Below are 18360 nucleotides of genomic sequence, written 5' to 3'. Positions count from 1 at the left end.
TTATGGAATTAATTACAATAATTTGTATTGACTGAATCGAATTAATTGTGGCTAGATACAAGGCTTTCGGAAACCAATTCTCATGAAAAGGGCATAGTGGAATAAATAAGTAAACGGGTTGAGGTAAGTAATAATTTTAAATCTGGTCATGAGGGTATGAAACCCCGGATTGTTGTATCATATGATTATTTTTGAGGTGTCGCACATGCTAGGTGATGGGCATGTGGGCGTGCACCGAGGGGATTGTGACTTGGTCCGTCCAGGAAAATTGTAAAGTTGAATAATTTATTGTTAGCTATATGATCTCTATGTGTTGAAGAAATTTGACTATAAATCATATTATAAATCTTGCTTAGGCTATGTTATAGTACTGTTGAGACCCGTAGAGGTCACGTACTTGTTGAATTATTTTCTAATTACTGTCTTGTACTCAGTCATGATTTTTCTTGCGTATTATACCTCAGTCTTTCTAGATATTTGTTGATATACTATGTTATCTTTGTTTGGGCTGATCTTTGTGATTCCTGAGAGCCCGAGAGACTTGAGAGGTTGAGGACTGAGTAAGGCCGAGGGCCTGTCGGTGAGGTAAAGATATTATGGCATGTGAGTTGTCCGTGCAGGATATTATAGCAGCTGAGTTGTCTGTGCAGTACATGAGTTGTCCCTGCAGATTATGGCGCTTAGGCTGTGGGAGCCCCTCCGGAGTCTGTACACACCCCAGTGAGCGCGGGTACCCATTGAGTGTGAGTGCTGAGGGCTGAGAGCCGAGTGGTTGAGCTATTGTGATGAGCTGAGTGACTGTTGCCTGAGAGGCTGTACTTGCTTTGCATTTGTTGTTGCACTTGGTTGTCATCTGTCATTGTTGTGAAATCTCTGAAAGAATTTATATCCGGATTACTTGAAATTGAACTGTATAAAATTGATTTGACTTAAACTGCTGGATTTGAAAGCATGTCTATTCTTTGCTGGAACTACAGAAAGTGAACTATGATTGTGTAGCTCGTCATTATCTTCAGTTTCTTCGTTATTATTGTTATTTGCTGAGTTGGTTGCACTCATACTACACCCTGCACTTCGTGTGCAGATCCAGGTGTTCCTGAACATAGCGGGTGTTGATCATTTCGCGCAGTTGATTTTCAGGAGATTTTGAGGTAGCTGCCGTGTTCCGCTGACCTTGTCTCTCCTTCTCTATCTCCTTGTTTACTGTATTTGGTCTCAGACTATTATAGACTGTATTTTTCAGACTTGTACTCATATTAGATGCACATGTACTCAGTGACACCATGTTTTGGGAGTGTTGTATCGGAAATTGTTAGATCTTTGGTATTGTATTAAACGTTACATTTTTAAATTTAAAGAAAATCATGGGTTATTGATATTGTCGGCTTGCCTAGTACTGAGATAGGCACCATCACGACAGGTTAGGATTTTGGGTCGTGACAATTAGCTTATTACCTTATTTCAGACTATTCAGTTTCATTATTGTCATTAAATATGTAAATTTTGTTTAAAATGGTTAATAATTATATCTAACGTTGGCTTGCCTAACAAGTGAAATGTTAGGCGCCATCACGGTCCCGAGGGTGGGAATTCAGGGTCGTGACGATTTCTCTCTACACTTTCTTCTCTTTTGCAAGCGAGAAGTAAAGTGTCATCTCCATCTTCATTTTTTCTCTCCACAAAATTATTTTTTTTTCCACATTAATTTTACATTCCCAGAAAAAATGACCAAATTTATGACAAGTATAACATTCAATATTACACTTATCATACCTTCCTTGATTTTGCCTCCATCATCTACCTCTTCCACAACCTCTTCCTTGATTAGAGTCTTGGCTCATATTTTTTTTATTTGGTGGTTGGCTACTACCTCTTCCTTTTCCACCACGACCTTTTCCACGTCCATGTCCACGTCCACGACCTCTTTATTGCAAGCCACGCCTTTCATCTTTCTCCTTGAAAGAAAGTTTTGCTTACAATGCCTGTTCAACCGATTCTTCTTTCGGTTTCTTCAACTTTTCTTCATGTGCTTGCAAAGAACCCGTGAATTCTTCAATGGTCATGGTATCCAAATCTTTGAACTCTTCAATAGCCACAACAATATAATTAAATTTTGAATCAAGGGATCGTAGTATTTTTGCAACAACCTTATCATCACTCAAGTCTTCACCATATCTCTTCATTTGATTGACAATAGCCAAAACTCTTGAAATATAATCCGAAACGGATTCAAATTCCTTCATATGCAATGATTCAAACTCTCCTCTTAAGGTTTGGAGACGAACTCTTTTCACTTTATCCAAACCTTTAAAGTAAGTTTGAAGAATCCCCATGCTTGCTTTGAGGTGGTTGCATTTGCAACATTCTCAAACATCTTGTCATCCAAACATTGATGGATGAGAGTGAGCGCCTTTTGATCTTTCATTTTAAAGGCAGCATCGTCTTTCGCTCCATCACCTCCGACTTCCACCGATTCCCAAACATCATAGGCACCAAGCAATGCCTCCATCCTGATACACCAATTTCCATAGTTCTCTTTTGTGAGCATAGGAACTTGAAATGGAGTTCCATTACAATTTACCATTTTCTCTTCAAGTTTGGTTGTCTCTCAAACACACTGGCTCTGATACCAAAATGTTAGAAAATTTGGGAGAGCAAGACAACACAAAAGAACACTCAAAACTCACAAAGAAAAAAGTTGAGGAAAGGATGATTTCTATTAAACTTAACTTGCTCCAAATGGCTAGGAATACATGGCTATTTATACGAGAAATCTTTTATATATCTAGCCTACACTATATGTAAACATAATAACTAACTCCACACCTCACATCTTTCAAGGTGCATGGATGACACTACTAGACATTATATCTTCCAAAGTACATCAATGTGTTCATACTCTAATAGATGTACTAAACTGATATTCTAGTTCATGAACTAATGTAAACAAATGGAAATAAGTTTATATTGTTCACAATTCCACACCAGCTAATCATTGTTGAAGTTCACTGATACAAGACTTACCTTTTACTAAAACAAAGATCTCTGAACTTGGAGACTCACTTCCAATTCTGGTATCAAGTACTGCTTTTCCTACACCTTTCTTCTTCTCTTGTAATATTGTCTTCTCCAAAATTTGTTCTAACTATGTTGCAAATATACACAAATGCTAATCTGTTTAAAACTATTTCTGTCTTACTCTGATGTTCTCTGATTGCCGCATTCTACGTTTCCCTTTAGTTGTTCTTGGTGGAGATGCTGACAAAATAAAAAACCAGACCTTTGCATCATAACAATTCTTGTCTTTTAATTGCATATATGAATATTTGACATCAATGTTCATTGGTTCCAAGGTAACGTTCCATCAATCATGCTTGACAAAATATTTATCGTGATGATGAGACGCGAAAGGAGGAGAGAGGGAAAGAAGACGGTAAACATATTGATAATGACACTAAAGTGGAGGAGAATGAAAATGATACAGAGAAATCAGAAGAGGATAATGAGCTTAAAGGGATTTGATGGATGAAGAAACAAGAATAGATGAGATTCATAAGAATTAAGAGAGATGAGAAGAAAAGAGAATAGTGATGGCGGCAATGATGAGAGAAAGGGGGAGGGGGGTGATGTCTCATCTCAAACAATAGAGTAGATGAGGAAACTAAAGATGAAAACAGTAAAAAGGATCAAGAAAAGCAAAGGGAGGGACGAGATGAAGAAGAGAAGAATGAGGAAGACAACAGAGGAAAAAAATAAATCAAAGAGAATGAAGAGAACCAAAATAAAACTGAAGAATCGTGGTCATCAGAAAATAAGATCCGTATGAAAATGAAAGGACCAATGAGACTTTAACAGCAGAAAATGATAAGGGCGACAATTCCCTTAGTTAAAGTAACTGTGGATTTTGAGAACCTGACAAAGGTAATACAACACCCTTAACTATTAAGGACAAATACAATAAGGGAGACAATGAGTTGCTGGAGAAGAACAAGAATAACAAGGCAGATGCTGAAAATCTAAACCAGTCTGGCTCAAATGATGAGGAAAGTGGAACACTTGAAGAAAACAGTACTACTGTTGGAGAATTGAGGATTGAAGCAAACCTGGTTATTACTCCAACTCTGCGGCACGAAACAATGAAGTCAATAACCAGCAACAAGAAAATGATAGTTCTTCACCTGAAATATTACAAAATGAGAACTCTAGTGATAATTTCAAACTGGTAGCAGAAACCAATGAAGCCAATAAACAGCAACAGGCATACCATTCCAAATGATCAGTCTGAGGAGACAAGGGCTACGTCCAGGGGAAGCCTGACCCTAAAGCAAGTGAAGGCCCCAAAAATTTAAAGGCCCCAAAATTACTATTTCTTTATATATAGTAGTATATTATTTATATAATTATCTCTTATTATTGATAAATTTATTTCTTTATTGTCATATTAATTTTTAATAACTCATTTTCTTCCTCCAATTAATATAACTAAAATAGTTTTCTGTCAACCTTATTTTACTTTTTTACTTAATTATATTTCTCTATTCATTAGTTGGTCACATAACTATATCTAATAATCTAACTTATTATTTATTTTTCTTACATAAATTATACTCTCTCCGTCCCAATTTATATGAAAGTGTTTGACTGGACATGTAGTTTATGAAATAAAGGAAGGCTTTTGAAACTTGTAATCTCAAATAAATCGCAGGAATTTGTGGGCTAAAAATCATCTCATTAATGGTAAAAAGAAAAATCTAAAGTTTAATTGTTACCAAATATAGAAAGGGACTTACTAAAAAAAGGAGTCACTTAAGTTGGGACGGAGGAAGTATGTTTTATGGGTTCTCCTATTTCAGTTGTGATGCAATCAACGTTAAATTCATTTAATTTTTTGTACTTTATAAAACTAAGTTCTCATTTTTTTAATTCCACATCCTCACTTGTCTAATTTTTTTAAAAACAATGTTCATTGAATAATATATATATATATATATATATATATATATATATATATATATATAAATCCACCCCTAGCTAGGTCCAATGAACAGGATTCAAATTCAAATCCACCAGGAAATGAAGAATCAGCAGCAAGTTCTAGTAATTATGAATTTGTTGCAACTGAGAATAATTTTAAGAGTTGAAGAGGAAGTGAGAATGATGAGGGCAGGAAAACTCTGTGAATTTAGCAGCTGGAAAAATGTGAAAAATCAACATTGTTTCCCATGCACACTGAAGTTTCAATTCAAGTTCAATGACGTCAGTTGTTTTTGTTTCTTTAAACTAAAAGGGAAAGCTATAAAACTAACATGTCCCAAAATGCTCTCTGCCGGAGTCAGATTGGTTGAGTTGCTAACCTTCTTAACATCAATCAAAAGGTGGAACTTCAACTTCCCCTGATTCCTTAGTTACACTCAAGGTAGTACTCAAGAAGGGGAAGGGTCAAATAGAGTATAAATTAGGTAAAACCTAAAGTTCAATTGAACTATTTTCTAGATATATTTCCAATCCAACCAGTTTTCTCCTCTGAATGCATCTAGAATGAAGTGGGTAATCATATCGAAAAGAGCAGCTGGAACGAGACCATTTAGACAATACAGAAAACCACAGAGTACATCAATCAATACACGACATCTGACGCAAATACAAACATATTTCACATAACTTTGATGATGCAGCAGGTTCAACTTTTCTTAAGCCTTCATGGATAAATATACAGGTTTAGTGATGCTTCTTCTCGAAAAGACCATCCGAACCTGCATTCAAAATTGGGCCAGCCAAATTTTAGCTTAAATAAATAGTTTGTTACCTTAATAAAACATAAATCTAACTACAAATTTATCTGAACATGGAATTTTCAGCGACAGAAATAAGTATACCCCCTAAAAACATATAGAGAGTAACCGACATTGGCTTGAACACTCACGTAACGCTAGAATTCATGAACTGGATAAGAGAGTATAATTTATAACAGTAAATAAGTATGTGAAATCATGTCAAAATTGAATGAAGAAGAGCCCAATGGAAAAAATACCTCTTACCATTGACCTGAAAGTCACTTGGATTGACCAACATTCATCGGAAAATTAATGCCCCACTGAAAATTAAGTCCTCATTTACGTTCCACCACAGATAAAACTAGAGAAGAGTGTGAAAGCATACTTGAACACTCCCCATTAACATTATGCTGTTACTTCAAGTAGACTTGCACAAAATATAACGGTTATGATAATTATTTTTATTGAGATATTATATGCTCTATTTTGTATTGTTTTATCTAGCCAAAATGACAAACGCCGAGCCACACGACGCAAATAGTGTGGACAGCACTGGGACAATGAAGTAGCTTGGCTATCTCAGAAGGTAAATAACAGAAGATCCACTGGTGCAGTACTGAGGTTCTTATTTGCAGCAGCAGTATATCACATCTGGGCAGAAAGAAACAACAGGAGGTTCCAAATATTAGAGAGACTATATAGTTACCCTTACTGAATGCTCTAACTTTGGACGCAGCTACTATGCTAAGACCCTTCCTAGAAGATGAGAAGCATAGTAGCTAGCCGTGGGGCAATAGGAAGATATAGTCGTTATTTCTTTGGTTATTTTTGAATGAACCCGAATCTAGAGTTTAATGAGCAGGTGGTGTACATTGATACTTTGCTTGATAAAATCTTAATCTTTAACCAAAATATATATATTGTGGACAGCATTGGTAAACCAAATATCTAACACCTCAAACAATTCCATAGAACAGGGACCGTTAAAGACGTGCTAACATCGTTGAAAACCATAATATAAAGGTCAAGGAGATAAACAGAACCTACTCCAAAGCGTGTAAGCTTAGGTTCCAACTAAAGGTGAATACTTTTATAGACATATGCAAACTGCAAATATTCTCATTTTGTTGGTAAAGGTGATCCCTTCTGATCTCTGCATGTCAATTACATGCTGACATCTCAACTCAGCAAATTCAACATATTATAGTTTTCAAATCGACATATTAGTCATGACTCATTGACAAGATACGACTTAGAAGACAAATTACAAAATTGTTTTAGCATCATAACTGCATAAAAAGGCATTCAAAACTAGACCTCCCATTGTCAGGCAACAAGAAACATAAGTTCCCAATTGAAGCCATCCACAGCACGCTACAACATTTTAAAGCCTCAACCAGATAAAGTGCTTCAGTTAGATAACATACCATTGTCCAGAATATCTATTTGCTGATAGCTCATTGCAAATCAGATACAATTAAACACGAGATAGTAAACTTGAAATCATTGATACGCGAAATAAAGAGAGGGCTATCAGAATTACCCCATGGAAACTCCTTGTTACGAATGTGCAGATACGGATAAGGCTGCAAACGGAGTTAGAAATGATAGCAAGAACTGTAAAATCATGCTATGTGGGGTGAAGAAACAGCATACAAAGGACTCATAGTCATAGACAAAATATATAAGAAATAGGGCAACTTATAGTACACATGTCTATACTCTATCTCAGTTGTAAATTCCCCTCTACAATAATCAACACCCCCCCCCCCCCCCCAAAAGAAAAATAATGCCCCCTATAGTATCTGTTCAATCAACAGACAAACACAGTCAGATGATATTAAAAGGACCGAATTAACCTTATTCTATCTTTCTTGTCTTCAACTCTAGCTTGCAACTTCCCTTCTCGCCCAGCTCATTTTGTCCTTCCCCACCACAGCACCATATTCCCCTCTTTCTCTCTAATCTTAGTGGATTGGCTGATTATTTTGTTTGAAATTCTCATACTGACAAATTCCTAATTTCTTTAGTGTTTACCAATAATAAAAGAGGAACAACTGAAAGATTTATAACAGAGATAATTACATGAAACTGAGAATCTCCATCAGGATTCTCTTATCTGAACCAACTATATTGCTTTACATTAGAATCGAATACATTATTTTGCTTGCAAAGTACCATTTGCTTGAGTTTTTGTAATGGCGTAGGTTCAGAATTATGCAGTATTCAAAAATGGTCTTGTCTTGATAATGAATTTGGTGCTTTTTGGCTATTGACTGGTCAAATGATCAAATCATTAGTTTAAGGGTGTCTCAAATCCCATTACTTTAACCGGGCTAGTGAAAATCATTTAGAAATGTATTGTCAATATGAATTTCTGATTTCATCTTAAGTTTTGCATCCGAATTGGAAAGACTGAAAACAGCATATTGTTGAAAATAACACAAATTTTGACATATAAGAAGGTACAAGAAATGCATATATAAAGCTTACCGGAGGCTCTTCATGGTGGGGATGACCCTTAGAGAGATTAACGATTGCAAGAACAGTGCATGTAATTATTCCAACATAAGTAATTTTCTCCCACTTAGCTGCTTCACCTGGCCATAGGAAATAAAGAGATCATAAAATATTAACACTTCAATCACATTAGAAATCGTTTATATACAGCGAAATCAAACAACTGAAACTAACCAAAGAAAAGGAAAAATAATAGATAGACTAAATGAATATCATCCCTCGAAGAAACTACTCCCTCCATTCCCTCCGTTTCAGTTTATGTGATACAATTTTCTTATTAGTCTTTTCCAAAAAGAATAATATATTTCTACATTTCAAAACAATTTATTGTAAACTTGTAATTTTATCATTAGTGACAAGCTTTTATAGCTGAGAAAATATTATAACATTTTTAAGATCATAAATTTCAAAACCCTTATAATCACAAAAATTGTTATAGCATGTTTAATACCACAAGTTTCAAACGTTTTGATATCGTTTTTAAACTGCGTCAAACTACGTCACATAAATTGAAATAGAGGGAGGAATACATAATCGAAAGATTTCATTGAAAAGAAAAACTTTTTACACATACTCAAACGCATGTGAAATAGCAAATAATAAATCAAATATTGCTCTATCTCTCTCATAAACATCAAATCCCAAATCCGACTCTGACAGAGAACCGAGAACATGATCAAGACAGTACTATGGCATCTGCTACAACAGGCATGTGACTAGTTGAGCTTGCAAATACCACAACTGTCTTATCACCGCTCAAACCTATGTTATGGGAAACACTAAGCATTGGAATTCAAAAAGTTCTCCTTTTGTCCTGATAAGCTAAATTAATCTTCTGCCGTTTTCAGGCTCATTTCATAGTTAATAGGGAATTCGACTTCACGGAAAATATTATCAGATTGAGTAAGCAACTATATATGAAATACCGAAGAAAGGCAGCCATCTGAGTATATTGTAAATAACCAGAAATTTAAGACAGAGAGATGGATGATGAGCTTACGGGCTTCGTCATGGTGGGCGGAAGAAGCGAAAGTCCTCTTGAATGCCGGAGTTCCGCGAGAAGCACCGACGCGGAGGGCGGAGCGAAAGCTACTTTTGATCATTGCAGACGCCATTTCCAGCTGATGTCTGGTTCTCTGTGTAGGTGGTTCTGGACTCTTCCCGCTGCCCCTGACCATTAAAAACAAAAATGATCATACTGTGGTATTACTTCATTTTTTTTTCCTTCTAAAAAAATGAAATAATAATAATTACTATGTGGGGAATTTTATTTTTTTGGTACACATAATATATAGTTTTGAGTTTAATTTTGGTGCAGCGACATTATATTATTTTTTTTACACTACCATCAAACCTCTCTATAACAGGTTTATTTATTTTATAGTCTTTTGAGTTTTATAGTAACCTACATTAGGGTGATTAAGGACTTTTATGATAAAGCTAAGACTCGGGTTAGGGCAGCGGGAGGAAACTCGGAACACTTTTCGGTTATGATGGGGTTGCACCAGGGATCAACTCTTAGTCCATTCCTATTTTCCTTGGCGATAGACGCATTGACGAGACACATTCAAGGTGAGGTGCCATGGTGTATGTTATTTGTTGATGACATAGTTTTAATTGACGAGACGCGGGTGGTGTTAACTAGAAGCTGGAGGTTTGGAGGCAGACCTTAGAGTCTAAGGGTTTCAAATTGAGTAGGATCAAGACGGAATACTTGGAGTACAAGTTCAGCAACGGTACCCAGGAAGGGGATATTGAGGTGAGTCTTGATACGCAAGTTATCCCCAAGAGAGGTAGTTTCAAGTATCTTGGATCTATAATACAAGGTAACAGAGAGATTGATGAAGGTGCCACGCATCGTATCAGAGCAGGATGGATGAAGTGGAGGCTCGCTTCCGGTGTCTTGTGTGATAAGAATGTGCCGCCGAGACTTAAAGGTAAGTTCTACAAGGTTGTTGTTAGACCGACTATGTTGTATGGAGCAGAGTATTGGCCGGTCAAGAACTCTCATAACCTGAAGCTAAAAGTAGCTGGGATGAGGATGTTGAGGTGGATGTGTGGGCATACCCGGTTGGATAAGATTAGGAATGAAGTTATTCGGAAAAAGGTGGGAGTGGCTCCTGTGAAGGTCAAAGATTATTGTAGAAGGTTCGTAGGTAGTCGAGCGTTTCTTTTTGTCTTACTCAGTTCGCTAGCATTAGTATTAGTATGATATCTTTTATCCACAGATGGCTATTACTACCTAGAGTTTGACTGCATTCTTGGATTCAATCTTATTTCATATTACTGTTATTCCTACTTGTTGCAATTACCTTTTCTTTTCAGTCGTTCTCTAGCCGACGGTCTATCAGAAACAGTCTCTCTGCCCTTCCAAGGGTAGGGGTAAGGTTGCGTACATCTTATCCTCCCTAGACCCTACTTGTGGGAAACTACTGGGTTTGTTGTTGTTGTTGTTGGCTGTTATACGTCTATAATAACAAATATTTAAATCTTATTTGTTTGTTATAAACATAAATAATCCAAAAACTCTTTTTTTTTCATTTATTTAATATTATTAAAAAATTAAAATTTCAAAAGGCATTTATTTTTTATTTTAAAATTTTAAAAAAGCTAATACTTTATTAATAAACTTGACCCTTACAAGATGGAAATAATTTGTCCAACGAAATACAAATGTGTCCAAATCTTTCACTAAAAATATTTAATAACTCAAGTATATTGATGTAATTTTATTTTTCAAAAGTGGTGTTCCCAGGGATGATCTAGGAGTGGGAGGGGAGTCCTGGGTTCAAATGAACCTACGCTATTCTTCTTAGTTAGATCATATATGATAATGTTATATCTTTCGAAAATATTTAAGTGGGCTCGGCTCAACTCCAATAAATATTGCTGCGATTAATATCGATATTAATCAAGATTATTAACACGTATCTTTCTTTATTCCAAAGGTTAAGATTTATTTTCACTTTTCAGTTAAGTCTTAGTCACTGAGCAGTGTCAACTTCAAGAACTCGCATTTTGTCTTTCTTTTGTAGTACATGTTTTATTAATCGATAAATATAAACGACATCATTATCTTTTTTTTACACAGCAATCTTTTTTATTTTGCACAAAATAATACTTGAGATATGTTGGATAAAAGAATGTCGTATAAATACTATACATGTTAATCGTGTCGGGCCAGTCCAATGACAACCCGGTTCGACCCGGTTCAGTCCGAGTCAGCACGGTACACTAGGGGATAGGACGGGTTGGGGAGGGTTGGCGGGGGCGGGGGAGGAGCCGGACGGGAGCGAACATATTTTGGTAACCGGTACTCCGGAACCCGGTTAGCCCGGTTACCCACTGCCGGGTTTTTACCAGGCTACAACCTGGTCCCGCCCGGTTACCGTTGGAAATGTTTTTTTTTAAAAAAAAAAATTTGACTGTTGCCAACGGTCAAATTCAAAAATGACCGTTGGGCAACGACCATTTTTTGTAAATTTGGTCATTTCGGCCTACCCTCTTAATAAAATAGCCCCTCCCTTAATAATTGATAAATTACAATTTTAACCTTTTAAAAACTATAAATAGCCCCCCTTCTTCTTCATTTTTTCTCACAATTTACTCTCTTACTACTCGAATTCTCTCTCAATTCTCTCTTGATAATACTGCTTATTGCTCTTAAATTCTCAATTACTTATTATTTCAAGTTTTATCAAATATTTACCTTAGTCACTACAAAATTATAATTATCAAATATCAAGTATTCAAGTGAAGTGTGGTATCAATATTAATATCATCAAATATCAAGTATTTAAGTGAAGTGTGGTATCAATATTAATATCATCAAATATCAACTGAAGAGTAATATCAAATTTAATGCGGCATCCGGAATCTCGGTACACTCGTTCCATCTCTTTCTCTTCTTTGGTGTATATTTTTATTTTATTATTTAGAATTATTAATTTAATTTACATAATAGATATTTTTAGAGCAGCCAAAAAAACGTGTACTATTAGAGGTGATAGTAGTAAGAGTAAAACTCCTAAAAGATCAAGAGGTGATGATGGTTCTTCTAGTAGCTTTACACATATTTTTGAAAGTTCACCTGAAAATTTAAATGTAGATTATGAGAAACATCAAGAAATTATGATATAGATGATAATTTAGATGATATTCAATCACGTGATAATCTTGAAATACCACCAACTACACCTGATAATGCTAGTCAAACTCAAAATACTAGGGGTGGAGATCGTGATAATACAGGTAGGCTTCCCCTCCCTATTAAGAGGAATCGAAGATTAAGAAGTAAGTGTTGGAAGTTTTTTGAAAGACTAGAAGAAGATAAAAATTATGTAGCATGTCAATTTTGTAAGGAAGTTTATAAACATGAGACCGGAGGTAAGCAAGGGGGAACGGGTCAACTTCGTAGGCACATGATAGATAACCACCCTATTGCATGGGGTGCTAATGAGGAAGGTGAGCAACAAAAATTTAACCTGGGTACTAGCGGTTTAATAGGTAAATACGATATAGCGAAAGATCGAGAAGAATTAGCTAAAATGATTGTTTTAGGTTGTTTACCTTTTAGTTTTGCTACTTCACCATATCTTGTTACTTATATTCAAAGAATTTATAGCCCTTTGTTTAAAGATATTCCTAGAAGTACTTGTAGAGCTGATATCTTTCGGCTTTTTGGACAATATCAGACATATATCCGTTATTTGTTCGCTAGTTTTTCTTGTAGAGTTTCTCTTACTTCTGATATTGGTCATGCTGTTAATGAAAATGATTATTTGACTGTTATATGCCATTGGATAGATGATAATTTTTGTATGCAAAAACGTATTATTGCTTTTAAATATGATGAAGATCAAAGTCATACTAGTGCATTTATAAGTAATACTATCCATGAGGTTGCTATATTTTACAATCTTTTAGAAAAAGATTTGTGTATGTCATTTGATAATGCTTCTAACAACAATTCTGCTATTACAATATTAAAATTGCATCTACACACACCACTTTCTGAAATATTTCATGTTAGGTGTGCATGTTATATTTATAATTTAATTGTGAAGAGTGGCCTTGAATTATTTAGAGATGATATCACTTTAGCTAGAAGAGTTGTTGGTGTAATTCAAGAAAATAATAGAAGTGCTAGATTAAATGCAATTAAGGAAAAATGTATACAGTATGGACTAAAACCAAGACTCATGCCTGAAGAAATAGTTACTAGGTGGAATTATACTTATTTATTCTTAAGATGTTATCATAAATATAAAATGCCTATAACTAAAGTTGTTAATTCTCATTGTATCGATCCTAACAGTTTGTTAACATCTAGAACTTAGGACGGGAGGAAAGATCACGGGGAGGACGGGAGGAACGATCACGAGCAAGACGGGAGGACGGGAGGAACGATCACGAGCAAGACGGGAGGAACGATCACGTGGAGGTGGATCCTCTGGAGATGACTCACGAGATCGTGGCAACGGAAAAGCTCCACTAGATAGGAGAGTTCTGATCTGAGCTTGCATGCCAAGGAATTGAGCATCTCTAAGCCTTTCTCTTTCCTTGGCCGCTTCTAGCTGGGATGTGAGCTTTGTCACTATCTCCCGCATAGCGGAGAGGCTCTCCCTATTAAGTTGCTCGCCTCTTGAGGAAGTCCCTATTCCTCGCATTCCACACTTATAGCGATGAAAGTTTTTAGTAGGAAGCCCGTATACCTTCCCTCATTTTGGATCGCCAACAAACTCCAACCATATTCTTTCAGCATCCTCGTCCGAAGTTTGGGTTGGCTCATCCTATTCACAAGCTGGATGACTACGGATGAATTCCTCCATGTTACTTTGGTAGCGACCCTATATTATTTTAAATTAAATCAGTATTTCAAAATTTTTATAAAAGTAAATTATAATACTTAAAAAAAATTGAAAGCTTACATATGCCGTCGAGGCCCGGTCCTCGACCCACCTATCTTGATCCCCCTCTTTCTTCTTCTTCACAATATGCATTTCCTTGAATAGCTCATCATGACTCATTGGACGCCCATACTTCTTTTCCTGAAAACAAATTAATTTAGTTAATAAACAGAATAAATATACTTAGAAAAGTAAAATAATTTAAGCAATTATGTACCAATCTTCTTTTTATTGTCCCTAGGCTGATCGCACCTCCAGTGTGCAAGGAGCCTCCCTTCTCGGATGCGCGAGCTTTCTTTCCTTTTTCGCTCCTCTCTAAGAAATCTGCGGTAAGCTATTGCCTTTGCAAATCATTCCACAAATTCTCAAGTAACCAGCCAGGCCTCTTGTTCTTCTTTCTAGCATCCGAGAAAGCATCCACCAATCTGTTGCGAGCTTTATGATAAAAATTTGCAGCCACTTCCGCGCTATAACGGTCCTCCCATACACACTTGCTCTGTATTTCAAAAGTTAGATATTAGATGAAAACATCATAAATATAAATTATTAAACTGTTTAAAAGAATATTTATACCTTAAATTGATTGAAAATTTGCTCCTTCAGCGAGAATGGGCAATCAGTCCAAGTCGCATAAGGGCCATCATAAAGTTTTCTGATGGTATTGGTGATTATCTTCGTAGTCTTATTACCCGACCTGAACCTGCAATTTAACAATAAAAACACATTAATATCTTAGTAAAAATGTTACAAATCAATAGACGCAAAAATAATGAATAACACTTACCCATCACCCTCAGGGACTATGATGATCCTGCCATATCGATCATAATGCACTACCTCGCCATCACCATCCGAAGCATGTGTATCAGAGGCATGTGAAGACGGTGTAGGCGGGTCAGAGCTACTGCCTCGCAGGCAAAGGCCTGCAATAGATGGAGTCGATGATGAAGATAGTTGCGATCCCTGTGACTGCAACATAGCTGGATGCGACCCAAATGGATGTGATACTGATGGCTGTGACCCGAGTGGCTGTGACATGGATGGATGCGATCCATGTGGCTGTAATATGTAGGGATGTGATCCATGTGGATGTGATGTAGATGGCTGCGATGCAGATGGCTGTGAGGCAGCTTGACTGTATGTCGGACGTATAGTCCTATGGCCCTGGGATGGAAGACCTGGTGTCTGAATAAAGGTGTACGGCTCGTGATGCTGTGGCAGCTCAATATAGCCGTGTGGTGGAGGATAAGACATAGGCATCTATGAAAAGGGTGGACAAGAGGGAGTATTATTTTCTACCCTCCTCTTTCCCTTCCTACCCTTTTCTCGACCCCGAGAACTAGTAGGGTCATTGTTACCTTGACCCTTGCCTGCCATCTGCATAATATAATACACATTTAGATTGAAACATATAAGAAACTAGCTATAAAATGAGAGTGCTTTAAAAAACCAACTTTTTAATCCTCATCGACGTACTGTTCCTCGTCCGAGAATTCTTCGTCCTCACTTGTTTGAGCTTCATTAGTTTATTCTTCGTCCTCATTTTCTATAATTGTTACTTTATTTATATCAACTTCTTCCAATATGCGTTCAGGATGTTCCAAATCATTTTCTAACTGATCGTCCACTATTTGGTGAATACTGGAGATATCGTTTTGATATGCAACATCTAATACATTCTCGACTTCCACCCTACCTACATGCTTAGTTTTTATTACAACCCACCAATTGGACTTATTCCGCCGCAATGGATAAGGAGCATAATACACTTGCCTAACGTTATGTGCAATTATGAAAGGATCATAGCGATCATACTCCCTCGTATGATTAATCTCAATTATGTTGTATTGGTGGTGTACTCTTGTACCTCTTGTTGGATTTGGGTCAAACCACTTGCATTTAAAGAGTATCGATTTCTTATATGGCCAACCTGTATATTCTAGTTGTAATATTTCTTTGACCACACCATAATAATCAATATCTCCAACTTAGTTGCCATCACCACCTTGAACCCACACCCCGCTATTGTTGCTATTTTTATTTTTAGAGCAATCCTCTGTATGAAACTTATAACCATTCACTACGTACTTAGGCATTGTTATGACCTGAAGCCCAGGTCCCCAAGATATATCTTTCAGAAATTGATTTACACCATTATTTGGATTATTTATCTACATAGTGTTAAAAAAATTCATAAGTTAGCTCAACTTATGAATCAAGTTTAATACATTCACTACGTGTGTATATATATATATATATATATATATATATATATATATATATATATATATATATATATACTTACAAACTGTTTGAACCACATATCAAATCTCGTATATACAGCCTCATGGCCAAATTGACCTATGAAGTGACTGTGACACATCAAATATTTTTAGTAGTTGCATCAATATGTAGTCACAGTAAATTTTACATTTTGATAACTAATAAATCAATACTTACTTGAGAAATAGTACAACTTCGGGACAATTTAGCAACACATGAAGTGTAGCTGACTTGTACTCCATATCACTCAAACTTCTCTTTCTAACATCCTTAGAACATTGGCCTGGTTGATTGAATATGGACATTGGTGGATATAATGGATCATTCACACATTCTACCGTGTGCCTATTGGGCCTATTCCTAGAACATGGCATGTTACTCTCAAAATAATAAGAACAAAAATGTGCAGTTTCCTTTGCAAGATAGGCTTCGCATATAGATCCTTCAATCCTATTCCTCTGCTTAACAAATTGGTTGCATTTGCCAATTGTCCTACATAATGTCATGTTAGCTAAGAACATTCAAATAAAATAGAATATTACATCAAACTTATAATATTACCTCTCAAAGGGATACATCCATCTGCATTGAACATGCCCTCCAAATCGTGCCTCGTGTACAAGGTGTATTGGAAGGTGTTCCATCACATTAAAGAAAACACATGGGAATATTTTTTCCATCTTACTATAAATTACACGAATGTTCTGATCCATCCGAAGTAGGTTTTCTTCCATTAATGTGGTAGAACACAAGTCTTTGAAAAACAAACTAATCTATGTGATAGGCTTCCAGATTCTTTCAGGAAAACCACAAAATGCAATAGGCACTAAGGTCTCCATGAAAACATGGCAGTCATGACTTTTCAAATGGCTCAACTTCCCTACCTCCATATCTACGTTTTTCCAAGATTCGACGCATAACCCTCAGGCATCTTCAATTTCATTTCACAAATTTGTCGTCTTTCCTCCAAAGTGAATGTATAACTTGCTTTGAGCTTGAACACCTTACCATTGTTTGCTATCTACAAGTATAATTCAGGCCGCCTGCAATATTTTTGTAAGTCCATTCTAGCCTTCGGGTTATCTTTTGTCTTACCTTTAACATCCATCACTATGTTGAACAAACTGTCAAAATAATTCTTCTCAATATGCATGACATCAAGGTTGTGTTGGAGAAGATTATCCTTCCAATAAGGCAACTCCCAAAATATATTCTGTTTCATCCAATTATGATTAACACCATATCCGGGGAATCTATAAGGTGGAGCCTCAATAACTTTACTGAAGTTCTGGACCCTCTCCCAAATTTTCTCACGTGAAAGTATCGGAGGTGGAGAATCATATTCCATTTTATTCTTTTTGAATGCATTTTTCATCTTTCTAAACTCATGATCATCAGGCAAGAATTGACGGTGCCAATCAAACCATGATTGCTTTCGGCCATGTTTCAAAGTGAATGCTTTACTATTTTCTATGCAGTAAGGACAAGCTAGCTTCCCAGCAGTCATCCACCCAGACAACATTCCATACGCAGGAAAATCGTTAATAGTCCACATTAAATTAGAACGCAAATTGAAATTCTACTTGGTTGATATGTCATATGTTTCAACACCATCATACCACAGTTGTTTTAGCTCATCAATCAAAGGTTGCAAATATACATCAATCAAACTTTTCGGTTTACGTAGACTAGGGATAATATAATTTAAGAATATATATGGACTAGTCGTACACAACTAAGGTGGTAGATTATAAGGTGTAAGAAAGACAGGCCAGCATGAATATGGTGTCGCAGATATAGAAAAAGGCGTGAAGCCATCCGCACACAGACCTAACCGAATGTTCCTTAATTCACTAGCAAAATCTGGATATGTC

The 18360-nt window shown here is 36.2% G+C and overlaps 1 protein-coding gene across 6 annotated transcripts; it reads right to left on the bottom strand.

Annotated features, from left to right (window-relative positions):
• Window positions 1–5428: 5428 nt before the first annotated feature.
• On the bottom strand, window positions 5429–9492 carry LOC138899413 (cytochrome c oxidase subunit 6a, mitochondrial-like). 6 transcript variants are annotated; one of them, XR_011410999.1, is made up of 5 exons: window positions 9295–9487; window positions 8268–8374; window positions 7318–7360; window positions 6032–6094; window positions 5429–5753 (listed from the first exon to the last, which is right to left on the bottom strand). XR_011410999.1 is itself a non-coding variant. In XM_070185713.1 (4 exons), the coding sequence occupies exons 1-4, from the start codon at window positions 9470–9472 to the stop codon at window positions 5719–5721; spliced, it is 363 nt and encodes a 120-aa protein (XP_070041814.1). In that variant the 5' UTR covers window positions 9473–9487; the 3' UTR covers window positions 5429–5718. The 6 variants fall into 6 exon arrangements, 5 of the variants coding, with proteins under 5 accessions (XP_070041814.1, XP_070041816.1, XP_070041815.1 ...); XM_070185713.1 differs by lacking the exon at window positions 6032–6094; XM_070185714.1 differs by lacking the exons at window positions 5429–5753; window positions 6032–6094 and adding an exon at window positions 6959–7223 and having other exon boundaries at window positions 9295–9488.
• Between the last annotated feature and the right edge of the window lie 8868 nt (window positions 9493–18360).

This window comes from Nicotiana tomentosiformis, chromosome 9 (genome assembly GCF_000390325.3).
Source record: "Nicotiana tomentosiformis chromosome 9, ASM39032v3, whole genome shotgun sequence".
Taxonomy (NCBI): domain Eukaryota; kingdom Viridiplantae; phylum Streptophyta; class Magnoliopsida; order Solanales; family Solanaceae; genus Nicotiana; species Nicotiana tomentosiformis.
Note: the sequence above shows the minus strand (reverse complement) of the source record. Positions and strands in the feature narration are given on the sequence as shown.

Bases quoted from the DNA above. Each gene is read 5' to 3' on its own strand.
- LOC138899413 (XM_070185712.1), bottom strand. From the start codon at position 9,472: ATGGTCAGGGGCAGCGGGAAGAGTCCAGAACCACCTACACAGAGAACC. The intron at 8,375-9,294 runs GTAAGCTCATCA...TCCTATGGCCAG, and splicing joins CGCCCACCATGACGAAGCCC to GTGAAGCAGCTAAGTGGGAG. The intron at 7,166-8,267 runs GTAAGCTTTATA...TATCTGGTTGAG, and splicing joins CCCACCATGAAGAGCCTCCG to GCTTTAAAATGTTGTAGCGT.